Genomic DNA, 27,215 nt, shown 5'->3' with positions numbered 1-27,215 from the left:
TGGATTTTGCAAATTTGAGCTCCAAAACAAGGTAATGGAGAGCACGTCAGGAGTTTGGAGTAAACAGTGGGGCCCTGTAAATGGGGATAGGAACTGTTGACTTTCGCATCCTAACATGACACTCCCAGGGTGGGGATACAACTTCTAAAAATGTTCCTGTGGTGATCAACTTTGAGCCGTCAGCAGAGGCATCCCTGTTACAGTAACAGGGACAATTATGTGAACGTTAAGATAATATCATTATAGAAGATTACAAAGAAATGTGCATCTATGTTTTGATATCTACATTGGCGCTGCACTTACTCATTACCAATTGTCTGGTCTTTGGCCTTTCATTTGTCATGGCATTTCTGCCGCTACTAATCTGTCCAATCATATCCTGTCCACCACCTTGCAACTCAATTTTTCCATGAAAACCATTACTCCATCACTCACTCTGGGAAACCTCCAGCTAAGATTCTCATGTCCTCTTCTTTGGATGCAGGCCAGCACATCTGTGGTAACCGTTAATTGCTCGTCATCAGATCTAGTCAGGCTATGTACTTCCGTACCTCCTACTATCCATATTTGTTTGCTATTCAATGGTCAATTTGGAATGCACTGGTTAACATTCCAGCTTCTCTCCTCAACTGCATGTTTCTGTAATCACCTTCACATGCCTCCTTCACCCTCTCCATCAATAACAAGTGAAGAGTTCACTGATTTTTGTTGCCACAAAGATCAAGTTCCATTTCTTCAGCTTCTGCTGTTTGCTTTTCCCTAGTTTGCTAATCCAAATTTCTACAGTTGACACTATCATGGTCCTCATCTCACAATTTCGTCTAAATTTTCTTCTTTCACTCCTCACTCTCCAAATTCATTTTGCCTGTGAAGTCCCTATCATGTGATGGTCCTGTTCCCACCAGACTGCTAACCATTTAAATTCTCTTTCTGACTCATTTTCAGTTCAGATGCTGGCCTCCCATCGCCTTCTGACCTTCCATTTGTCCTCAAGAAACTCATCCTCTATCCTTTCAAATGGCTGCCATCTCCAATCTTCCTTTCTTCTCAGGACTTTAAATGTGTTGTCAATCTTTTCTGCATTTCACCCATCAATCAGATTTCTTCTCTCACAATCATTTGTGTTTCCTTCCCACACCTGCAAATTTTAACTGACTTTAACCACACTATCACAGCTGTCAAAGCAGTGACATTCCCATCCTAAACCACTCCCCATTTGCCATTTAAAATTGTCTCTTTGACCAAGACTTTGGTTATATGTAATGATATCTCCTTGTCTGTCTCTGTGTCCAATTCCATTTGATCACAGAATTGCGGAAGTGTTACAGCACAGATGCAGCGATTTGGCCTATCATGTCTGCACTAGCTCTAAAAATTAGCATTATAATTTAGCTGTATTCTCCTGCTTTTTCTCCATACCCTTTGCATATTATTTCTACATAAGTAATTATCCATTGCCCTCTTGAATGCATCAGTTGAACTTACCTCCACCATATTTTCAGGCAGTGCACTCCGGAGCCAAACCACGCGTTGTGTGAAAGTGTTTTTTCTCACATCCCATTCATCTTTTGCACATCATCTTAAATCTGTGCCCCCTCATGCATCAACCTTTTAATGAGTAGGAACAAATTTCTCTCTATCTACTCTATCCAAATCCCAAGCAACCTGGAAAGTTTCCACCAGATCGCTTTCTATCCTTCTGTCCAAGGAGGATAGTCCAAAACTCTCCAATCGATCCTCATAATAATCAAAGTTTCTCATCTCTGGCACCATTCTTATAAATGTCTCTTTTGTCTTCTCTCCAATACATTTACGTCTTTCTACAGGCTGTCGCCCAAAACTATAAGGCAGTACTTTAGTTGGGGACAAACAGATATCTTATACCTCCTTGCTTTTGTACCTAGCCTCTGTTAATAAAGACAAGGATGGTGCGCACTTTCTTAACTGCTTTCTCTCCACCTGTCCTGTCACATTCAGTGATCTATGCTCATATGCACCCAAATGTCTCTGCTCTCGCACCCCTGTGAGAGTTGTACACCTTATTTTGTATTGTCTGTCCAAAATGTATCACTTCACAGTTATCGGCATTGAACTTCATCTGCTCCCTATCTGCCGACTCCACCAACCTGTCGGTGTCCTTTTAGGGTTCCAGGCTGCTTCTAACTTTGACATCAGCTGCAAAATTTGGAATTGGCCTCTGCAAACCAAGTCATTGATAAATGCCAGGAAAATCAGTTGTCCCAATACAGATCTCTGGGGAGCTCCACTACAAACCTTCCTCCAACCCAATAACTAGCCATTGACTGTTGCTCTTCATCACATGTTACATACAGTCTTATTACTACTGTCCCTTTTGTTCCATGAGCAATTTCATTTCTCTCAGGTCGATTGTGTGGCATTATCGAACACCTTTTTGGAAGTCCATATGCACCACATTAATATCATTACCCTCATCAGCCCTGTCTGTTATTACTTTTTCAAAAAACTCCCAAGTTAGTTGAGCACTGTTTCCCCTTTGAAACCCATGCTGGCCCTTTTTAATCAATCCATGTGGCTACTAATTCTATGCTAAATAATTATTTTTAGAAGCATTCCCACTTTTGAAGTTAAACTGACTGGTCTTCTGCTGATGTGAAACATGTCGGAGAATTTTGCCACTGTAAAAAGTGCACGATAGTTGAAGATAGTTCTTACATATTTAAGTAAAAGTTTGTCATTATGAAGACTAGCATAGAAGATAACTAATATGAATTGAATTCTTAAATATCGCCGCATTGAAGAAGGTTGCTGAAATCCTTGGGATGAAAAGTATTGATGTAATACTAGTTATTATTTGTTCAACCTGTTTCTTAAAACAGCCGATGAAAGAAGTTAATTAGCAAGGTTAGATCTCATGGAATACAGGAAGAATTAGCCATTTGGATACAGAACTGGCTCAAAGGTAGAAGACAGAGGGTGGTGGTGGAGGGTTATTTTTCAGACTGGAGGCCTGTGACCAGTGGAGTGCCACAAGGATCGGTGCTGGGCCCTCTACTTTTTGTCATTTACGTAAATGATTTGGATGCGAGCAGAAGAGGTCCAGTTAGTAAGTTTGCAGATGACACCAAAATTGGAGGTGTAGTGGACAGCAAAGTGGGTTACCTCAGATTACAACAGGATCTTGACCAGATGGGCCAATGGGCTGAGAAGTGGCAGATGGAGTTTAATTCAGATAAATGTGGGAAAGCAAATCTTAGCAGGACTTATACACTTAATGGCAAGGTCCGAGGGAGTGTTGCTGAACAAAGAGACCTTGGAGTGCAGGTTCATAGCTCCTTGAAAGTGGAGTCACAGGTAGATAGGATAGTGAAGGCGGCGTTTGGTATGCTTTCCTTTATTGGTTAGAGTATTGAGTACAGGATTTGTGAAGTCATGTTGCGGCTGTACAGGACATTGGTTAGGCCACTGTTGGAATATTGCGTGCAGTTCTGGTCTCCTTCCTATCGGAAAGATGTTGTGAAACTTGAAAGTGTTCAGAAAAGATTTACAAGGATGTTGCCAGGGTTGGAGGATCTGAGCTACAAGGCTGAACAGGCTGGGGCTGTTTTCCCTGGAGCATCGGAGGCTGAGGGGTGACCTTATAGAGGTTTACAAAATTATGAGGGGCATGGATAGGATAAATAGACAAAGTCTTTTCCCTGGGGTTGGGGAGTCCAGAACTAGGGGGCATAGGTTTAGGGTGAGAGGGGAAAGATATAAAAGAGACCTAAGGGGCAACTTTTTCCACGCAGAGGGTGGTACGTGTATGGAAGGAGCTGCCAGAAGATGTGGTGGAGGCTGGTACAATTGCAGCATTTAAGAGGCATTTGGATGGGTATATGAACAGGAAGGGTTTGGAGGGATATGGGCCAGGTGCTGGGATTAGATTGGGTTGGGGTATCTGGTCAGCATCGACGGGTTGGACCGAAGGGTCTGTTTCCATGCTGTACATCTCTATGACTCCAAGTACATTTTCTTTGTCTTCTTTATTAACATATCTTTCCTTTAATAGGTGCCTTTCATTGCATTCTACAGAAAGGAGTATGTAGAGCCAGAACTTAACATCAATGACTTGTGGAAGGTCTGGCAATGGGATGAAAAGGTAGGAAGAGCTGGTGTTTGAAATAGAATAAATTCCTATTAGTTTAATTAAGAGGAATCAACATCTATTTCTTGAAGGGTTTGGAAGTCAACAATATAATACTGTTATTGAAGGAAAGGCAGGAGAGAGAATCTTGAACTACAGGAATGTTTGTTCCTGTAGGATGTTCTTACTGACCAGGGAGTCTAGAACCAGGGGGTCTAAGGGTACAGGGTAGCTATTCAGGGCTGAGGTGAGAAATTTCTTCACTTGGACAGGGGTGATCCTATGGAATTCTTTGTGGTTAAAAAGCATTTGAGGACAAATATTGAATGTTTTCAAGAAGGTATTAGGCTGATTCTGTTTGTCCTAAGAACTCTAAGGATATGGGAAGAAAGCAGGAAAGGGAGACTGAATTGGATGATCAGCCACAACCACATGAAATGGTGGAGCAGGCTCAAAGGGCCGCTGGCCTACTTTTGCTCTTTATTTTTCTATGTTACTATATTTCTAATGAGCTGGACCCCAATTTCCAACGCTGTTGACCTGCTGAAAGCTACTCTTAATGTATGTTCACAGTGGCACAATAATTTGTATAATTTGTACTCGTGTGAAACTGCAGATTCCATGACAAGAAATCACCAGTATGTAGTTGATTCAACTGCGGTGTAAATTTTTGGTTTAGAACTTTCAATTGGCAAAAATTGGCATCTGGCTGTCTGTCATACTCCGATTTTTTGGGTCTGTTGGAATTTTATCACTGACAAATAATGTACAGTTCTGCTGAGTCACAGTTTGCAATTCCCTATCACAGTGGACACAGCTGAGAACTCGAAAGGAAAACCTTACGCGACTGTTCCAGAAGATGCAAGCATACCAGTATGAGCAAATCTCTGCTGATCCAGACAAACCCCTGGCTGATGGAGTTAGGGCACTTGACACAGCAGACATTGAAAGGTAACTTTGAGATGTTATGAAATGGAATTTTAGGTTCTAAATTTTTTTTCTGAAAAGTTAAATACAGAATCTTTGGTGGCGCAGACTCAGTGGGCTGAAGGCTCTCTTCTCTGCTGAATGATCTATTTATCTATTTCCTCATTTAATCATTAAAGCATTGGATTGTTAATTAAGGTGGTTGTGATCTTTGCAAAACAACATATATTTTGAAATCATAGAATTGAATGACTGAAGACCAATTCTATGAAATATATTATGCGTCACAGAATGATGAGGCACACATTGTAATCCACAGCCTGACATGCAGTGAATTGCATGGAATGCCGGGTCCATTACAGCTTTCAGGACTTTGTTCTAGAATTCTGTGACTCTTTATCCAAGTGATTAATGATTTGCCTCCTGAATGGCCTGCTTCAAATATTAAAATTACAGATATTTTCCATTCAACCTGTTCACAAATGTTCTTACACACCTCTGGAGCAAGTTGAACCCTGGCATTCTGGCTCAAAGGTAGTGATGCTACCACTGCTCCACAAGAACCTTATCCGTATAAAATTTTCCAATCGACTCTGTTCAGAAATACTATTCATACTTCTGGAGTAGATGGGGCTAGAAACAAAGCAAAGTTGCTTTGTGCTTTTGTATGATATGCTTCTTTTCACCTGTGTAGATTGAAAGATGTACAGTCGACTGATGAGTTGCGAGATGTCTATAATCATTTCCTACTGTATTATGGTCGTGATATTCCAAAAATGCAAAATGCATCAAAGCCAAGGAAAAAGAAATACAAAAAAAACCAGCAGGGTGGAGAAGATGAAGAGGAAGGTTAGTATATCACCACTTTGACAGAAAACTTCCTTGTTATAGAAGATTAAATCATTTTCTTGAAGCTTTGCCACGTGGAACAGCATTTGATGTGGATTTTCCTACTTACAGACCTACACAAAATTATATTTCAGGACTAGATTTATCCCAGAGTGTTGAAGGATGTAAGTATGAGGATAATGGGTGCATTGGTGCTACCTTTGGCAATTCTAAAGATTGTGGGAAGGTGCATTCTTACTCAAATACAGCAAATGTAATCCCAATATTTGAGAAGAGTGGAAGAGGCAGAGTTAGCTTGATGTCCATAGCAGGGAAAACATTAGAATCTATTTTAAAGGATATAATAATGGAACATTTAGAACAAAAATGGCAGCATTGAGCATTGTCATCATGGATCTGTGAAAGGGAAATCATATTTGGGTAATTTGTTGGAGGTTTATTCAAGATGCTAATTTTAGCATTGCCAAAAAGGAACCAGTGGTGTGGTGTGTTTGAACTTTGAGAAGACTTTTGATGAGGTCCCATACAGGTTAGTAAATAAAATCCAAGTGCATGGGATTGCAGGGAATACTCTCCTTTGGCTTGAGAATTGATGAATAGGCAGAAAACCGAGTAAGAATAAACAGATCACACTCAGGTTGTTGGCTGTTACAAATAGAGTACCATCAGGATCTGTGGTAGATTCGCAATTGCTCACAATCTATGTAAATAAATTGATATGTGGACTAATTGAAATACTTGCACAAAATGGACGAGAAAGTACCATTTGAAGACAGTGCAGAAAAGTTCAAAAAGTCTTGACCGAGGTCAGTGAATGGTCTAGGACTTGGCAAATCGAATATCCTGTGAATAAGTGAGAAGTTGTTCACTAAAGCTAGCATGCAGGTCCAGCAAGCAAGCAAATGAAAAGACAAATGGTATATTGGCATTCATGTCAAGAGGATTTTGAGTACAGAAGTAATAATGTCTTGCTGCACTTGTATAGAACCTTGGTGAGATTTCAGCTCGGGTAAGTGTACAATTTTGGTCTCCGTATTGATGGAATGAGATACTTAGTATGGTGGGAGTGCAAAAGAGATTCAGCAAATCAATTCTTGGGATTGCAAGTTTGCTTTAGGAGATTGAGAATACTGGGTCAGTATTCTCCAGAGTTGTGAAGAGCTGATCTCATTGAAATGTGCAAAATTCTTAGTACGTGACAAGGTGGTTAGAAATAGAACACTCCCCTACCTGGTGACTCTTGAACCAGAGAAGATAATCTCAGGTAAGGGACAGGCCTTCTTCACTCAGAATGGTGAACCATTGGAATTCTGTATCCCTGTGAGGCTCAATCATTGAGCAGATTCAAGGCAGAAATCAGTAGTCTTCTACAGAGTAATGACGTCAAGGAGCATTGTGATAGTGTGGCAACGTGGCATTGAGATAATTAACCCTAGAATGGGTGGTGGGCAAGCTTGATGGACTGAATGGCCTCCTGTTGCTATGTAAAGTATTACCTTAGTTTAACAATAATTGAGTATTAAAATCTTTAAGGAGATCTTAGTCAGTTGAGGTCAAGGCTAGAGCTAAATATTTCTACCAGGGATAAGTGATTTGCATTAGTGTTGTCATCCTTTCTACTCTGGGATACTAATGATAGTGTAAGAATAAAGTGAAATTCCAAAGTACAGTACCGCATTCTAATATGGCAGATTAGACTACTTTCCACTTCCCCAATATGAATTTAGACAGGCATTTGAGATTAAATATGTTCTAAGTTTCAAGGAACTTAGTAATAATTTTCCATTTCCCTGGAAGTTTTCCTTGACACACTCCTATTTGTGATCTTGCATAGTAACACACTGGCTTTCACTGTCTTATGAAAACATAAAGGGAACAAAACTGTGATAGAAGTAATTTGTGATTGGTGATATCCTTCTGCCTTGTATGCAGATGGTTCATCATCATCTTGATGGTGGCAGTCAACATTGTTAAACATTGCTTAGGGAGACTCAGGAGCCCATCTCTGACATGCAAGCCTCTGGCATTTTCTGCAGAAGATGATCGTGGATGAATGGGTACACAATTCTATTGGCTCGGTTTTCTCTCAGCCTTCTTCGCAGTTGACTAAGTTCTTTGTTTTTGTATGCTTGTTTTGTTAGTTTATTTTAAAAATCCTATTTCCTGTTGTATTCCTGAATGAGCACTTAGATTCATGATTCCGTATAATTGAGAAAAGGGCCACTCAACCTGAAACGTTAGCTCTTCTCTCCACAGATGTTGCCAGGCCTGCTGAGCTTTTCCAGCAATTTTTGTTTCATATTATTAGATTGTTTGCTTATTCCTTGCTTATATATTTCAACTGTTGTATAACATTCTCAACCCTAAAAACCTTACTTTCTGTACCAGAACAAATTGATTATCTTAAATGTTATGTTACTGCTTTTCTAAGATGAAATTGGATGCAGTGACAGAAATATGGGTTTTCGATAAACCATAGAAAACTATATTAGCTGGTATGAATTTTCTATGAAGTCCCAATTGGTTAAGTCCAATGGTAAAAAGTAGTCAAGGTGTAGGGATATGTACCATGTATCAATGATGATGTGCTGCTATCTTTTTATTCTGTTTACAGTCACTTGAGTATTTATGAAAGTTGTCATATTTTTGCACTTGATTAATTGTCTTCACTATCAATTTATCATACTGTTTTCAGGAGAGAGGGATGAAGAGGTTGAAGATGACGAACATCATGGGCCAGAACTTAAGCAGGCTTCTCGCAGAGACATGTATACCATCTGCCAGACAGCTGGTCTAGGTAAAGAATTGGAATGTGTTTGCTTCGTGTCTGTAACAAAACCTAATTTTAGGCCAAGGATTGCTTTTAATAACAAACCAAACTACATTTTTAACTTTCCCCACTGTCTGTGGGCAACTTTTGGTTAGAAAATAAGACAGCTTTTAAATGTAATCTTATTGTGTACATTAAATTATTACCTCAATATTCCACACAACTAACTTAGTTTTAATCAAACCTAAGTGACTTCAGACTATAAGGCAAAGTGGAGAACAATTTTTCCCTTTGTGGGGTAGGGACATGTTAATGGAAAAGAGAAAAACTGGCTATGACGTCAAAATGAAAATTGTCTTTTGGAACAGTTCTCAAGAAGAGTCATCGGACTCAATTTTAACTTTATTCTCTCTCCACAGATGCTCCCAGAATTGCTGAGTTTCTCCACATTCTGCTTTTATTTTAGATCTCCATCATCCAAAGATGTGCAGGTTAGGTGATTTGGCCATGCTAAATTGCCCATAGTGTTCAGGGATGTGCAGGTTAGTGCATTAGTCTGGGGTAAGTGCAGAGTAGTAGAGGAATGTGTCTGAGTGGGTTTCTGTTCCGAGGGTCGGTGTGGACTTGTTGGGCCGAAGGGCTTGTTTCCACTCTGTAGCGATTCTCTGATTTTTTTTTAACTCAGTTACAGAATGTGTGCATCACTAGGCTAAGCTACCATTTATTACCTACCTCTGATTATCCAGAGGGTAGTTAAGGGTCAGTTACATTGCTGTGGATCTGGAGTCACATTAGTGTACCAGCTGGGTTTTTCCAACAAAGGTATAAGACCGAGGGTGGTGGTTGAGAGTTGTTTTTCAGACTGGAGGCCTGTGACCAGTGGAGTGCCACAAGGGTTGGTGCTGGGTCCACTACTTTTCATCATTTATATAAATGATTTGGATGTGTGCGTAAGGCATATAGTTAGTAAGTTTGAAGATGACACTAAAATTGAAGATGTAGACAGCAAAGAAGATTACCTCAGATTACAATGGGATCTTGATCAGATGGACCAATGGGCTGAAAAGTGGCAGGTGGAGTTTAATTCCGGTAAACGCAAGGTGCTACATTTTGGGAAAGCATATCTTAGCAGGGCTTATACACTTAATGGTAAGGTCCTAGGGAGTGTTGCTGAACAAAGAGACCTTGGAATGCAGGTTCATAGTTCCTTTTGGTATGCTTTCCTTTATTGGTCAGAGTATTAAGTAGTTAAAAGTGAGGTCTGCAGATGCTGGAGATCAGAACTGAAAATGTGTTGCTGGTTAAAGCACAGCAGATCAGGCAGCATCCAAAGAACAGGGAATTCGACGTTTCGGGCAAAAGCCCTTCATCAGAGTATTAAGTACAGGAGTTGGGAGGTCATGTTGCGCTGCACAGAACATTGGTTAGGCCACTGTTGGAATATTGCATGCAATTCTGGTCTCCTTCCTATCAGAAAGATGTTATGAAACTTGAAAAGGTTCAGAAAAGATTTACAAGGATGTTGCCAGGGTTGGAGGATCTGAGTGATAGGGAAAGGTTGAATAGGCTGGAGCTGTTTTCCCTGGAGCATCGGGGGGGACTGAGGGGTTGCCTTATAGAGGTTTATAAAATCATGAGGGGGATGGATAGGAGAAATAGACAAAGTCTTTTCCCTGGGGTGGCAGAGTCCAGAACTAGAGAGCATAGGTTTAGGGTGAGAGGGGAAAGATATGAGGGACCTAAGGTGCAACTTTTTCACGCAGCGGGTAGTGCATGTATGGAATGAGCTGCCAGAGGAAGTGGTGGAGGCTGGTACAATTGCAACATTTAAAAGGCATCTGGATGGGTACGTGAATAGGAAAGGTTTGGAGGGATATGGGCCGGGTGGGATTAGATTGGATTGGGATATCTGGTTGGCATGGGCAAGTTGGACCGATGGGTCTGTTTCCATGCTGTACATCTCTATGACTCCAAGTGGCAGCAGTTTAATGGTCATCATTTGATCTTTGATCCTTGATCTTTATTGAATTCAAGTTCCACCATCTGCCATGGTCTGATTCAAACCCAGATGGCCAGAACATTGCCTGTGTCTCTAGGTAGTTTATGTTCTGGCTGGTCCTGCATTGGCACTGCCAGCATTGTTGAGGCTTTTGCTTGATATTTGTCCATCCCTTTATATCAGTGAAATATATATGATCTACGTTCATGAAGCTTGATTTGTGCAAAAGTTAATTGTGGATGTTTTAAATTTTAAATATAATTTATAGATGGGGGTTAAATGTGATAATAAATTGTTCTACATTCTTTGTTCTGTCAGCAGTCCACTGTTAGAAGTTAAGTTGGTTGCAGAATAGAGAACTTTACATTGGCTTATGAGTTGCTATAAATCCACAGTACAAAGTCAGTACCTTTTTTTCTTGCCATCCCACCTTTGGATGCATTGCACCAAAGTTCACTGTAGTTGTAAATTTGAATAGCAGTAGGTATTAATAAAATTGCAGACACGAGTGAAAAATTCGGAGAAAACAAAGTTGTTAGATATTTAAAGTAAACCCACGTGGTTAAATTCTGCCTTTTCAAACATTTACTGACTGCATCTGCGTGGTTAAATTCTGCCTTTTCAAACATTTACTGACTGCACCTTCACCCATTTCCTCTACCCACTTTCATAATAGAAGCTGTCAATGTAACTACAAAAGTCCCCTGGTCACTGCCTTTGTAACTTCTTTCATCAGTATGTCAGGGTATAGTTGCAGAATGAAACATTAACAATAATGGCACCTCTCTATGATCAATAGTAAACTATTCCTTTGTCCTTTTTGGTGTGTTTGCAGCCTTTAATACATTTGACCACCAATCCTACTCCAGTGCTTCTCCACCATTGTCAAGCTGGATGTCAGGCACATCCTGGTTACCTTTTCACCTCGCCAGAGTTGTTTACAGTAGTTTTTCTTTAGGTCCTACACTGTATCCTCTAATGGCCCAAACCATCTTTCACTATATTTCTCAAATCCACGTTGCCACTGAGCAAAATGATCCAGAAAGAAACAACCTCCAAATAAATATGGAAGCAATATTATGTCTTCATTCTCCGCCACAGACTACATTCCTCTTCATATCAGTAATCTGAGGCTGTAGACATGTTGAAACAGAGGTGTTATATTTGATCCTAAAACAAGTTTTGCACCAAGAATGCTTATGACCTCATTTGTAACATTGCCTGACTCTGCTCCTACTTTGACCCCTGCTGAATTTTTCGTTTATGAATTTGTTACCTTCAAATGACAATTTGAACGCACCCCTGGCCAAACACACATCTTCCACCTTCCATAAAGTTAATATCATCAAAAATTCTGCTGTTCATGTACAACTAATTACTTTACTTGAAACCAATGCTTGATGTTTTAAAAAATTCTTGTCTTATCTACACATTCCTTTGTGGTCTTTGCCACTCTATTTCTGTAACCTGCACTACAATACTTAGTTATCTGCTCTGCCCATGATTGACCTCTTGCGCATCTCCAGTTTTAATTGCTTCACTATTGGAGGCCATACTGTCAGATGTAATGACGGAATTACATTCTTAAATCTTACCAACTCTTTACGTCTCTTTCATCCTTTGTGATGCCCCTCAAAGCTCACTGTTTGACCAAATCTCTTGCCATGCGCCCTAATACCTTAGAGTCTGATTTGTTCGATATTACTGCATCAATATGTCTTTAATGTAATAAAATGCTAAAAGGTACCCTATAAACATCTTTGTTATCAAACTAGACATGTGATAGAAGCATACTTAATCAGGATAGAATGGTGTGACATTCAAGTGGAGAGTGAATTGCATCTACAAATCTTGGCCCAATTGTTACTGGTTTCTAATTGCCGAAAGACAGCATTTGATCTCACTCCTTTGAAACCTCATAAAATCAATTACGCTAAATTATATCACGAGACAAATGATTATGGCAAAAAACATAGAGCGCAAGAATAATAAATGCATTTACTGACATTAACCACATTTTTTCTAGATGGTCTTGCAAAGAAATTTGGTCTGACCCCTGAACAGTTTGGTGAGAACCTGAGAGACAGTTACCAGCGACATGAAACTGAACAGTTTCCCGCTGAACCACTGGAACTCGCAAAAGATTATGTCTGCAGGTTAGAAATAAAACTGACAACGCATACAACTTTTAGAATGTAGTTGACCTCACAACACTTATTGGACTTGCATTATGTTTAACACTTAAATCTATGTCAGCTGCCTTTTTGAGTTTAACATACTATTTCAAAACCTGCATGAGAAAAAATTAATGTTTGCACCAAAATGAAACCCTGAACATTTAAACTTATACAAAAATGAAGTTAGCCACCTGCATCAATCTGATAATCTTTATGCATCTTTCAGTCAATTTCCAACACCTGAGGCTGTACTGGAAGGTTCTCGATACATGGTGGCCATGCAGATTGCCCGAGAACCATTGGTCAAGCAAGTTGTAAGACAGACCTTCCAAGAGAGAGCCAAGATTAATATTAATCCCACAAAAAAAGGCAAAAAGGTAACATGTGAAACCTCAACATGCATGTATATCTTAGAAGTCGAGAAAGGGGGAAAAACAGTGGTTTTCTTTGGTTCTCATTTCTAGCATGTCAAATTGAGGAAGCTAATGCAATTAGCAAATTTTTATTGTGACTTTGCCAACATAATTGGGTTAACTCATGGCTGACATACACCAGAGGCCTTGAAGCAATTATATCAGGTTATCATGCACTGAAGCAGCATTAACCTGAAGTATAAGCAAGAACAACTAGTTTATTTCAAGAGTTAAAGCAATGCATTAAATCTAATTTGGAATCTCTGTTGGAAGTCCAAAATAAATTAACCTCTTCACCACATGTAGTTGACTCATAAATTATATAATTTCTCCAACATCCTCTCTGATTCTGAGGTGATGTCCTTATTTTTGGCATTGGGCAACTAACACCCCTTCAAGACCATCATTCTCAGCTGCAGTGAACAGCACCTATTCCCCTAACTACAGTTTTAACATTGTCTTCTTCAGCCTTAGACTCTGTCAGAGGGTGTGTGTCGGAAGAAGACGACTGAAAACTGAGTATAAGGAAATCTCTGTTTGCTATGAAGTAGCAGTGAGTTTAGTCTGCGGTTTGCTTAAGTGTCTCCAGAAGAGAGAGCAGCAAAGTGAAAGCCCAGAAATTAGACGGAAGAAAATAAAATAGCCACCGTGCTAGCTTGAACAAGAAACCTTGGCGTGGAAATAGTGATAATCCTTGACTGAAAGCTTTGGTGTTTGTCAGGATATTGCTGGCATAAAGGAAATAATGTGAATTTGAATCCTTCTGTGATGTCTGTATTGAATTATTTCGACCTATTTTGTCTAGTTTAATATTGTTCACATTTTTCTTAAAGTTACACTGCCAGACTCCTGCAAATGTCTTCAGTGATTGACCTTCCTTTAAAAAAGAATGCGAGAGTTGACCAAGCCAGGTTTTACTTTGAGGTCTGACTTGTTCAGTATTACCATTGGCTAGAATCTTAACAAGGGGGACAGTAAAAATGTTATTCCTTTGGAAATTTGGAACAGTAATATGACAGAATCCAGTAGAGTAGAGATTACTATTTCAAATAAATTAGGCAAATAGGATGAAGACTAAGAAAACAATTTTCTCCTTTTTATATTCCCACTAAATGTATCTACAGCAGAAATTCTGTAAATGAAATTTACGATATTGTTTTGTCATTGCAGGATATTGATGAAGCCCACTTTGCCTATTCATTCAAATATGTAAAGAACAAGCCAGTCAAGGAATTGAGAGATGATCAGTTCCTCAAAATGTGCCTTGCTGAAGATGATGGCTTACTAACAATTGATATCTGTATTGATATGAAAGGAGTTGAGGGGTGAGTTATCACAACAGCAAATTTAAAGTTCACATGGTATATGATATGAAGCAGTTAGAATAATATTTATAAATACGTAGGTATTTGTTACATAAAATATTTCTGAAGCTTACTGCTGCTGATGAATATACTCTGCACTTACTTTTGACTGAGTTGTCCACCTGCAACTAAAGGATTGACCGATGATATCATTTTGTGATGGATATTCTTGTGGATAACAGAGTTTTCTCCTCTTTCTCCCCTTCCTCAAAATTCTGTGGCATAAAATAATCAACAGGGTTACAGAAATGGATGACCAAAATCATCTTTAGGGTCTCAACTTGGTTCTGTACTATTTAAATAGTATTTGTCTTCAGCCTGTCAGACAGGAGTTCACAGAATCTGATGGTCAAAACTTCCACTGATCAACCTGGTCAAAAGGCTGATGGGAACAGAATAAATGGGGAGGAGAAAAATTGTTAATGTAATAAAAATTGAAGGTAAACAATTTAAGTTAATGATTGAATAGGTGTTTAAGGGAAATGCTGCTTAATTTCTTTTTGCACAGTTGTGTTGAAATGTTACCCAAAAGAATACTTATTGTAGGCAATGGAACACTGCAGTGAAGACGGAAGTGTTATAACGTGTATAATTTCATTAAGTTTTATTCTCGGTGCAATTGCAGAGTGGATTAGGTAGTGATGAAACCTGAAAGGTAATGGGATGATGCCAGGATGAATTAAATCCATTTTGGCAAGGTACCTGAGAAACCTGACTATGTCGATTACATACCAGTTTTATTGTTTGTTATGGCTGGGAATTCTGCACTACAAAGCTTATCTTCTGATTCCCCAAAGCCTGTCTACCACATATAAGGCATTAGTCAAGAGTATGATGGAAAAAACAAGTGCTCAAGAGTGCAGTTTCAGTGATATTCTGCTTGATTGCAATCCATCTACCATTTTAAATATTCCATCTACCACAAGAATACAGTAGTAGCATTATGAACCATCCATGCACAGCAGCAATTCACAAACGTTCTTCAGGACTTTCAAAAATCCATCACCTTTACGATCAGGAAGGACAAGGACATAAAATATAAGAATGCCATCACCTGTGGGTTACCCTCCAAGTTACATGTCAACCTAACTACAGTTAAAAAGGTCTCTCGTTACCATATTCTGGAGAGTATTTGTGATAGACAACAAATGCTTGCCTTGCCTGTGTGTTCATGTCCACTGAATGGATCAATATAAAAATTAGTTCCTATCTGGAGTTTTGGTAAATTTGAAGGTTTTAGTAAACCATTCTGGGAACATTCTGTGGGTCTCTGTTTATCTTCCAAAATAAAATGAGTATGAATGTATGAGTATTAATCTGCTCCAGTTTACCATTATTGTTGAAGCTTAATTAGAAAAAGTGTTCTGTGCATTTTTAGTATACAGGGATATCTTATCCAATAATGAGTTTGTGTTATATCTCTCATTTTTTAGTTATGGGAATGACCAGACTTATTTTGATGAAATCAAGCAATTTTATTACCGTGATGAATTCAGCCATCAAGTTCAAGAGTGGAACAGACAGCGCAGCATGGCAATTGAACGTGCACTAAACCAGTTCCTGTACCCACAGATGGGTAAGGAACTGAAAAATAAGTTGCTAATTGAGGCAAGGGACTATCTTTGCAAGGTATGTGAGAAAAATTATAGTTTCAGTTCTTGGCAATGACCCTTTCAGGATAGGATCATTGTCTGTAATTAAGATATGTAATGGCTTCTGTTTCCACTAAATCGTCTACACTACTAAAACTCTAAAATGCCTGGCTTTAAATCTATCTTGGTATTCATTGCTGCTGACATGGTGTGTTTTCAAAGTAGCGAAATACCTCATTTGTCAACTTTTGTCAATGTCCTGCACTTAGAGTACTATTAATTTGAGGGTTGATTTGATACTACCTTCAGTAGTACCGTGACAAAAATAAACTCTGTGAATTAGAATGTGACGTTATAACTGTATGTCAATCTGATGGGATATTAAATGAGCATCAGAGTGGTTAAACACAGATGAAGCTTTAAACCCACATGTGGTTTAGGATAAAGGATCTGAATGAATCAAAAATCCAAAACGGTTCCAAATTTGAATTTAAATCAGGCTGATTAAGTCAATGATTCTACGAGCTTGACCACAATCACCAGATCTTTAAATGCACCTCAGAGCTATCCACATTACAGTATACATTATGAATAAATGTTCAGTTTCACCAGAAGCATAAAAAGGAGTGAAGTGGAAAATGAATGATTTGATGCAGATATTTTACTAGATGCTGCATTTATATTTATAAAAATGCACGCACACAGCATTTCCAAAAGAGAATCTTTCATGAAAAAATATTATCGTTTGAATGTCAACTAGGTTTAATTAGTTAACCAACTTATAGTATTGTGAAGACCTGAGTGTATTTTTGTCGTCTTTGTATAAACATTACTTTTAATACTAACTTGCTGTTATCGTTTTAATAGTGTTGTAGCCGTAAACTTTACAACTGGTTGAAAGTTGCACCATATCGACCTGACCAGCAGAATGAAGAAGATGATGATGACTTCATGGAAGAAAATCAGGGTAAAGGAGTTCGAGTGCTTGGTTTGGCATTTTCAGGAGAAAGGTATGTGTGCAAGGAAACATGTATTTTCTATATAACTTGTTAAAGTGAGTATTTATTTATGCTGAGAGATTCATGGAAAGCACCATTTGTGTTTTTATGGAAGAGCACTTGGAGTTAGACATGGTAAACTTTTGAACAAAGGTGTAACCCAGTTTAATGAATGTGGTGCTTACAAGAATCGAGTGAACTAATGTTCTTGTGATACAACCTTGTGATTCAACCCAATTCCACATTTAGTTCACATTTTACTGCTAATTCCTGTAATATTATTCAATATTTTCTTATGGACCAGGTCAGATCCTCTCCAAACATTTCAAGAAAGTAGTTCAGACCCTTACTTTGCTAGTTGTTTTAAGCAGGTGTAATGCGGATATTCCAGGAGGGATGCAGTTGGTCAAACCACCTAGTTTTAAACAAAACAATTTATTTACAAGATTACCGAATGAAAGACAAATAAAAAGAACGGAATACAGAATAACTTAACCTACCTGAAAACCCAACTGATTATCCCAACTTAATGATGCTGTTCTCAATACTTGCAACAATCCCCATAAACACCCCTTGGCACAAAAGATAAAATCAAACACAGGGTGTTACAGGAGAGAGAGACAGAGGGAGGGAGGGTTAGCGTGGACCTGGTAAAAACAATGACTGCAGATGCTGGAAACCAGATTCTGGATCAGTGGTGCTGGAAGAGCACAGCAGTTCAGGCAGCATCCAAAGTGCAGCGAAATCGACGTTTCGGGCCAAAGCCCTTCATCAGGAATCACCTGCTTCTCTTAGGTCCAGCAGCTTCTCAACTGCCTGACTGCTTTCAGTGAATAGCCAAAACCAAATCAAACCCGTGAAAAACTGAGCTGAGAGAATTGGCCACACCCCTTTCATTGTAGAAGTGTTTTTTTAATCTTGAAAGCCTTTCTCCTGAGGCAGTATCTGTTATCTTAAGTCAAATTGGCCCTCAAACTCATCCAAGCCCAGACTTGTCAGAACTTGTGTCTTTACAACCTCTTGGGAGGAAAAAAAACTAAGGGCAACATAACCTTGTTAAAGGAGCAGCATCATCACAATTTCAGTCTGATATTTTTATATATATATATACACACACACACACACACACGCGCGCGTATTCGTAAATGCAGCACAGTTACCAACATAAGTGAAACATTTTTAAATAGAATCTGCTACATTTGTATCCTTCAAATTAATTGTTTTTTGGTAAGGAATGGAGGCTGCTAAAAGATTTGGTTATGTTTATTGATTCATAAAACTGTTATAATGCTGAGTAAACTTGCATTTTGAGAGAAGGGTTTCTGTGAAATATAAAATATATCTCATCATTATTATTTGCATATACTATGCTAAGGAGTAGCACATCTGTTTGAATAACTATTGCTTTTTAAAAGTAATTTGAGTTGAGAAACTTTGCATCATCCAAACCATAGCTGCTCACATGCTGCTTTACTTGTCAGCTTCAGTGAAGAAATGGCCAGTCAAATACGTAATATTTTGTTGCTGTGCTACCTAATTGATGTTTTAACATTTATCTCTAAAATCTAGAGACGCAGCTATTTTTTGTGAATGTCCACCTTGAGCACACATGTGCTCTGTCATGATCCAACGTCAGAGGAGTGACCGAAGGAAGTAACGCTGCTGGAAAATGTCTAGTCTAATACCCAAATTGAGGGAGAATGACCAGGGGTCAGAGGGAGGCATGGGGTGCAACAGGTGCAGCTGCAGGCCCGTATCTGTGCATGATCCAATGGGTCCAGAGATCGGGATCCCCGTCAATGCTGACCGTGAGATGTCACTGACAGCTGGAGAGGGTCAGCACATCTGATGGAGAAAGCAGTTACTCCCACAGCTGGGTAACTTGACAGACAAATCCGTGCATGCAGAGCGGCCATATTACTTTATCCATCAATCTGTTTAATCAAAGCTGTCATGTGCTTACAGCTCATGAAGGCTGAATGGTGAAAGATTAAATTACAAATGTTCCAGACTCCCTTTGGCCTCTCCACCACCACACCACCACCCCCACCCCCCGAATTCCTTTCCTTAAACAGCGAGCATCATTCGCATTATGATCAGTCTCCCAACCCACCCCACCCTGTCACCCCACATGAACAGTTTGAATACTTATTTGGTCAGAACTTTTACCAAATAACAGTAGTGTCCCAACTCAGGCTAGAGCTTTGAGTTCAAGTCCCATCTGTCCTTGAGGTGTGCCACAACGTGCCTGAAGAGATTGGGTTTTTAAAAAAATATTTTAATAATTTAAAGTCTTTGTGGTGGAGTTGTAGTGGGTCAGAGATTCTGGGTTCAAATCCCACCTGCCCCAAAGGTGTATCGTAATGTGCTCAAACTGATTTATATTCAAAAATATAGTTTTTAATTCATGAGTTTTATCTATTTATGAGTTCAGAATAGGCTGTTTATTTGTGAGAATACTGTTAAAACCATGTATAACCTGAAATTCCTGTGCTTCTTGGTACTACAATGAATCCTCAGTTTAACAAGTTGCAGGCGTAATGGAGCAAAGGAAGCTGCTTTAAGAATATTGCTTATTATCATTTTATGTAATGTTCCTTCTTTTGCTAGGGATACCCCAGTTTTCTGTTCTCTTGTTAATGGAGAGGGTGAAGTGACAGATTTCCTTCGTCTGCCTTATTTTTTGAAGCGAAGGAATGCATGGCGAGAGGAAGAGAGAGAGAAAAAGGTAAGAAGTTCACTTTTGGAATACTTCCTTGTCAGTTCTTCATGTATGTTGACACCGACTGAAAAAGTGGCATGCTATTGTTAGAGCAGCATTGATTGTAATTTTCCTGCATGATTTAGAGAAAGGAATTATATCCAAATTTGCAACTACAGGTTGGGAACATTAAAGCGCAGTTTAGTGTCTTGGTGTCTTGTCTATGGCCTTCCAAGCCTCATTCTTGTGCAAGATCCAGTTCCAGTTTGCAGAAGGGCTAAGCTTTTACTTGTAGCTTGTCCCTTTCAAAGACTGTGGGCACTACTGACAAAATTACAACATTTAAAAGTATCTGGATGGGTGGGTGAATAAGAAGAGTTTAGAGAGATATAGGCTGATTGCTAGCAAACGGGATGAGATTAAGTTAGGCTATCTGGTCAGCATGGACGAGATGGACCAAAGGATCTGTTTTCATGCTGTTACAACCCTTTGATACTATTAGCAAATGATGAATAAAAATGCATATCAGCTTACAAAGGCCTTGGCCAGTTTGATCAGTGGACAGAAGATGGACAGGTTCAACTTCATACATTGGATCAAAGGAAATGCGATTGGGCTGAGGCAAGGTTGATGTGAAATATGTACTAAATAATGGCATGGGATCTTGAGAGTGGTAATGATTTGGGGTCACTGAAGCCATGGACACAATGAATTTAGGTCTACTTGAAATGAATTGCAAGAGTTTAATCATAGAATCCATGCAGTGTGGAAACAGGCCATTTGACCCAACAAGTCCGCACCGACCGTCAGAAGAGTAATCCATCCAGACCCGTTTCTCTACGTTTACCCTGACCTAATCTCCACACCCCTGAACGTGATAGGCAGTTTAGCATGGCCAATTCACCTAACCTGCAGATCTCTGCATTGTGGGAGGAAACCCACTCAGACATTGGGGCAATGTACAACAGATAGATGGGCTAGATGAATTGATGTTCTTCTGCTTTAAGATCTTGCTGAACTACATTGATTAAAAGATAAACCAGTTTTGATCATGCTCAATAAAATGCATGTGTACTTTTTTTGTAAAACAAGAACAGACTATGCCATTTTAGTAGTTGCATATATTTTTTTCGTTCATTGGATGTTGGCATCACAGGCAAGGATTCAGCAGACTGTACTGTTTCCAATTATTAGAATTATTTTGAGATGTGGCCATTCCTAGCAAGGCCAGTATTTACTTATTTCTATTCCAGTTGTACATGAGAAGGTGACGGTCAGCCAACTTGTTGAACCACAGCAATCTATCTCTGCATCCACAGCCCTGTTAGAAAGCGATTTCATAATTTTGATCCAATATGCAGGCCATTTCAATTCAAAGTGGTGTGCAACTTAGGGAACTTATCGATGGTTATGTTCACATACATGTTGGGAACTAGGTGGCAGAGGTCAAGGGCTTGAAAGGAGCTATGAATAGACGTTAGCAAGTTGTTGCAGTGCATCTTATATACATACATGGTGCTGCCACTATGTGTTGGTATTGGGGGAATAAACGGTTAAGGTGGTGAATCTAATTTCTTTTGCCCAAATTATCATGAACTATTATTGCTCTGTTTATTGACTATGCACATAGTGTCAAGCTTTTTGGAATTTTATGTTACTAATAAAAATGAAATTCCATAAACAAAAAATAAGAATGGATAATGTTGGAAGTGCGCAGACTAGTAAACGGAAAAGACTGGTTACAGTTTGTCCATCTACCTCTTATCAGAACTGTAGCAGAAAAATATTTTTTCTCCCCTCTAAAAAAGGTTACACATTGGAAATATTATCATAAATTTGTCCTTCCTTAACAGCCTGACCTTTGCCTTTTCAGCACTTTTTATATTTTGCCTTTGCTTTCCAAATTCGGCATTTACCAGACTGCAGATCAACTTTAAATATTTTTGCTCCCATTATTGTCAAGCTAATAGCATAAATGCAAGTATAAAGTAGTAGACATAAAGTAAAGTAAATTGAATTGCAGTAACTCAATTCTACATCTTGCTCTCCACAGGCACATGATATTGAAACTTTGAAAAAGTTTCTTCTAAATAAGAAGCCCCATGTTGTGGCCGTAGGTGGAGAAAATAGGTAAGGAACCAATACATTTGTTTATAATTATCAAGTTGCTGGTGTATCATCAGGATGGTCATGTTTAAAATATGATTCAATCTACTTTAAGCCATTTCTTATTTATTGATTTGATTTTAAAGCTGGCTTCTGCTTCCAGTCAAAGGCCTAGTTTCACCTGACACACAACATGGCATTTAGTAAGATGGTGAAGGAAGTGAATAAACATTCGTAATTTCAGGATTTAGAAGCATCTGTCATGTGGCTATTGTATGGAATTCATAGTCGCAGCAAAATAAAGTTGGTCAAGTCATGATGTATTGGTCAGACAGTGTTTTGAATTGCAAACAATCTTGTTTAGTTATTGATGAATTTAAACCTCTTAATCAACACCTTATAGTTATAATGGGCTTGCAGTCTTTCTAACACTAATCTTGTGATAACTGTTTTCGTTAAGTCATCAGAGTTGACACCTTTTATTGAACTAGAGAACATTTTTTATCGTAACTGCAAGGATGTTTACTAAGACACAACTTAGTTCTGATATTTTGTTTGTGTATTAAAACCCTTGTATCTACAGTACATCACTGAAAATATTCTTAATTAATTTGAGGCAGTGGGTGCTACAGTTGTGCTTCTGCTGCTCAGCCATATGTTGATTGGGAAAATCATTTCTTCCCTTCGTAAGAGGCAGAATTATGAATAGTTCTTTCTGGCCATCAATGGTTATGCAATCTAAGGAATATTGGCTACAGTTTGGTGATAGTTCCAGTGGCCATTTTTTTGCAATAGATGTACCTGTATGACTACTATTTATAATAAATTTCCAGACGTAATGTTTTGAGCAGGACATGTCTACCATATGCTGGATGTTTAATGTGTGTATATATGTGCTTTTCTTGGTAGGGATGCACTTATGGTTGTAGAGGACATAAAACGAATAGTACATGAATTAGAACAGGAGCATCAAATGTCACCCATCGGAGTACAGCTGGTGGACAACGAGCTAGCTCTTTTGTACATGAATAGTAAAAAGTCAGAGGTAAGAATTATGACAACATGTGCTTCACAGTTACACTGAATAAACCTGTTGGAATGCAACTTTATTTACCAACTTCTGTATCATTCATTTGGTGCGACTGGCCAACCCTCATGTAGGCTCTCGAGCAATCTTAGAAAGTCATCAATTCCTTCTCTTGCCTCTTTCCTGCCTTTGTTGCCGGCAATAATCGGAGAGCTGCTCCTATGTTGTATATTTCAGACCCAATAAAAAAGCAAAATGATTTGTCAATAGACAGCCAAGTATCTGACATCTTTGGTCCTTAGTCTCATAGCTACCGGAAAGTAAACAGTCACAAGACCTAGGTTTGGTTCAGTTAGCAAAGTTGTTCAATCTTCAGCTGCTGCATGTTTAGTGAAGGAGAAAATTTTAACTTTGAGTCTTCTAAATCAGAGTGCTGCTGATAGGCCAATCAGTTGATACTTTTTCAGTCATATACACTTCGTATGACAGTTACAGAATTTGAAGGATTCCAGTTGAAATAAAGCAAATCACAAGTTGCATAACTTGCATTGAAATTTTTGAATCTTATTCCAAACATTGTATGTTTTAAATTTCTGTAGTGTGTGCTGCCATGCGATTTTGGTAAGACTGCATTATCACTGTTGAAGTTTGTGAACTATCAACAAATGCAGGCTACAATATTTCAAGAAAATTACACTAAATACACAGCTGTATGTTTTGCACAAGTACTGAAAGCATTTTGTACTTACATAATATACAAGTATCCTCAACATCAATCTATTATACTTCATAACAAAATTGCATTAATCATGACTCCAATTTGTGGTACTTTGTTTGAGGGCAGTTTGTTGCCCTTGTTATTCCTTTCAATTTTATGGTTGCGCCCCTGATTTCCATAGCAGTGATGTTTCTGGAAAGAAAAGACCAGCCGTCCCTTGAGAGAAAGGAATCTGAATAATATTTGTTATGCTTTGCTCCTGTGGACCTCCCAGCAACATACTGAAGAAATACGTTGTCAGAGGGCTGAGCGAGTGCTCTGAAATGTATTTTCACAAGATTGAAGAGCTGGAGACAAAGTAGACAAATTTGCATTTTTAACAGGAATATAAACTTTGTTTAACTTGGTTCTATTGTGCACCAGAATGACTTTAGGGATTATCCACCATTGCTACGTCAAGCGGTATCATTGGCTCGTCGGGTACAGGATCCACTTGTAGAATTTGCTCAAGTTTGCAGCTCAGATGAAGACATTGTTTGCCTCAAGTTCCATCCATTGCAGGTAATCTACCTTGCTGCCTTATATCCTATTTGCAATAGGTTTAAGAAGTTGGATAATATGCAATAATTTAAAACCTGTCAGATTGAAGGATATCGGTTATATACTCTGCTAGCAGAAGGAGGCAAAACAGAAGACTCTGGAGGAGTGAAAAAAATGCCATAAATTCTATTAGGTGATTTCTGAAGTTTAATCACGGTCAAAGAAATATTTATGTGGATGCCACCCTTAGTTTACTCTAATGTGACTACATTGACGGAGTTTTAACATGCTTGCTTTTTAATTTTTTTCTACCCTCAGGAACAAGTTGTAAAGGAAGAATTATTGAATGCACTTTACTGTGAGTTCATAAATAGAGTGAATGAAGTAGGTGTTGATGTAAACCGAGCAATAACTCATCCACATACTCAGGCATTGGTTCAGTATGTCTGTGGGCTGGGACCTCGCAAAGGATCGCACCTACAGAAGGTAAGGAAGTAAACTGAAGGCTGCTGATTAAGGCCTCTATTTCAATTGACAATATATTTAACGATCATGGTAGTACTCACTGCTAACAGCAAAAGGATGTAGCTGGTTCCATATTGTAAAGCCAGATGGTTAAAATGTTTATATTGAGGACAGGGTGAGGTGGATGAAGAGGGGATTGAAGGGAAAGGAAGATAAACGGAAAATATTTAAAGTGCCCATATTCAATGAAAACGTTTTTTTAAAAGGCACTAAACAATAAATACAATGGTACCGTTTTGCATGCTCTGTCTATCAAAGATCAATTCACCTGTTGTACAATTGCATTGATTTTGAAAGAGTGGGACTACAGTTCTGTAAGCAGCAGAATTATACTTTGGATTTCTGTATGTACCTTAATTTAACGTCATTTTCTTATGCAGATCCTCAAACAAAATAACACTCGCCTGGAAAACAGGACCCAGCTAGTTACGATGTGCCATATGGGCCCAAAGGTCTTCATCAATTGCGCAGGCTTTATTAAAATAGATACTGCATCATTAGGGGACAGGTCAGTTTTGATGTAGGATACAATTTTGTTCTGAATTTTTGTGTTGTATTGTTTACTCTGTGATTTGCCAACTACACCTTTCCAGGTCTGTAACAGTGCAGTGAGCCAGAGGTCTCCAGCTACCTAACTGCTCTTAGTGTCTACCATTGCCATAATGTCTGTCAGAATGAACTCAAAAAGGCTTTTCTGGATATAGGCTGTGCTTTGTAAAATATACTATATTGGTTCTGATATAATGCGATAGTTCCATTATATGAAAATCGCATAATAGCTGCACCATTTCAACTTATGGGGCTGGAATTGAGGTTATAGCCAATGCAAGTAAGGAACGTTTGCGTTTTACAAATAATGGTCTAAATTCTTCAATCGTGTTATAGCCAATTTGTATTGATGAAACACACGTTATAGCAGAACTGACTTTACTTTATGATTTATTCCGGATTAACGAATTGGGATGGATAATACATCAAATATCTAAAGCTTGAGAAAAACTTTCCTTTGAGACTTATTCTTTGGAAATGTGAATTCTGGCATGATAGTTTGCATTGCTGAAAAAAGATAAGTGATCGAGGCTTTTCAACTTGCACATAGCAGGCCAAATGCAATAATGCCAAATTTCAAAGGAGCAAGAATTCATTCTACACGGAAAAAAAACTTGCAGATATGTACACTGTAGTTGAAATGTTGGCACATAGAATGTGTCACAGAGCTGTTGTCTCCCATGTTTTTGTTTAATTGAGAAATGTGCAATGTGTGGGTATGTACATTTTCCTGGCAGAAAATAGCTCCTTCAGGCTTGGAGGGCTGAAGGGCCTGTTCCTGGGCTGTAAATTTTCTTTGTTCTCCCAACTGTCTGAAAGATATACAGCAAGCCTGACTAATCTTAAATTGGTTCGTTCAATTATTAACGCACTTGGGATTGTTTAGCACGTTCTGGCCTATTGTGGAATCACATCTAATTTCGGACACCATACTTTGGTTTGTGCAAGCATAGGCCGATTGAGCATTGTCAGTACTCTGCCAGTGTTGAAGGTATAGGAGTGTACTGTGGCATGCAGTCTGACATACCTGACATTATATCTGCACTAAAGTTCCTATGCCATATTGCTCACTTATGTGGTGCGCATTTGTCTTGTACTTTCATTGCGACGTTTACCTATAATCTGCCTTGTATAAAATCTGCAGTACTGATTCCTACATTGAGGTCCTCGATGGCTCAAGAGTTCACCCTGAAACGTATGAATGGGCCAGAAAGATGGCTGTGGATGCACTTGAATATGATGAGTCAGCAGAGGACGCCAACCCAGCTGGAGCACTGGAAGAAATTTTGGAAAATCCTGAGCGACTGAAGGATCTTGACCTTGACGCATTTGCAGAAGAACTGGAGAGGCAGGTTGGTATTTTCATAAATGACTTTTCATTGAATATTTAATTCAGAATTATTTGTCAGATATAATTCAAAACAACAGAGCATTTTCATCTTTGGTGCACTTGCATCTGTGACCAGTGTACTGATAAGCATGCTATGTTTCAATATTTGTTTGCACGTCTAGAATTGGTAGAGAATGTATATTTTGAATATTTTATATGAATGAATGTTGCTGTGTAGAACAATTTCCATTAATAAATGATACAATGTATAATAAACCTTCAAAAGCTTTGGCATTGTTAGACTTGAGGGTGATATTTACCTTTGCACCCTGACAATGATAACTTGATGTGGTGCAATTTGAAAGGCACGACCAGCCTTCCAACCTAACCCAATTGATTAATTGTCTGAGGACCAGCTTATGTATGCCTACTCAATATATTCTTGTCAGTATTTGCAAAATATATACTTGGTGTTCACAAATATCATCTGAAGTAAGATCAGCAGATCAAAGGATATTCAGTGTG

At 38.7% G+C, this 27,215-nt stretch overlaps 1 protein-coding gene and 1 non-coding gene across 4 annotated transcripts in view; both read left to right on the top strand.

The window, feature by feature from the left end:
* Positions 1-27,215, top strand: part of supt6h (SPT6 homolog, histone chaperone and transcription elongation factor) — a 73,284-nt gene that overhangs the window by 30,214 nt on the left and 15,855 nt on the right. For all 3 annotated transcript variants that reach the window (XM_060848457.1, XM_060848459.1, XM_060848460.1), the window contains 16 exons: positions 4,031-4,120; positions 4,914-5,056; positions 5,727-5,881; positions 8,577-8,678; positions 12,677-12,806; positions 13,054-13,204; positions 14,411-14,565; positions 16,038-16,233; positions 17,064-17,206; positions 19,805-19,922; positions 21,949-22,025; positions 22,911-23,046; positions 24,170-24,307; positions 24,605-24,772; positions 25,192-25,319; positions 26,505-26,712. In XM_060848457.1, the coding sequence (XP_060704440.1) occupies positions 4,031-4,120; positions 4,914-5,056; positions 5,727-5,881; positions 8,577-8,678; positions 12,677-12,806; positions 13,054-13,204; positions 14,411-14,565; positions 16,038-16,233; positions 17,064-17,206; positions 19,805-19,922; positions 21,949-22,025; positions 22,911-23,046; positions 24,170-24,307; positions 24,605-24,772; positions 25,192-25,319; positions 26,505-26,712 (2,238 nt within the window). The remainder of the gene's footprint in view (positions 1-4,030; positions 4,121-4,913; positions 5,057-5,726; positions 5,882-8,576; positions 8,679-12,676; positions 12,807-13,053; positions 13,205-14,410; positions 14,566-16,037; positions 16,234-17,063; positions 17,207-19,804; positions 19,923-21,948; positions 22,026-22,910; positions 23,047-24,169; positions 24,308-24,604; positions 24,773-25,191; positions 25,320-26,504; positions 26,713-27,215) is intronic.
* LOC132830631 (small nucleolar RNA SNORA35) lies at positions 20,088-20,221 on the top strand. Its single transcript, XR_009646411.1, has one exon. It is a non-coding gene; the product is annotated as a small nucleolar RNA SNORA35 (small nucleolar RNA).

This window comes from Hemiscyllium ocellatum, chromosome 31 (assembly GCF_020745735.1).
Source record: "Hemiscyllium ocellatum isolate sHemOce1 chromosome 31, sHemOce1.pat.X.cur, whole genome shotgun sequence".
Taxonomy (NCBI): Eukaryota; Metazoa; Chordata; class Chondrichthyes; order Orectolobiformes; family Hemiscylliidae; genus Hemiscyllium; species Hemiscyllium ocellatum.
The sequence above is the reverse complement of the archived record's forward strand: the minus strand, read 5'-3'. Positions and strand labels throughout refer to the sequence as shown.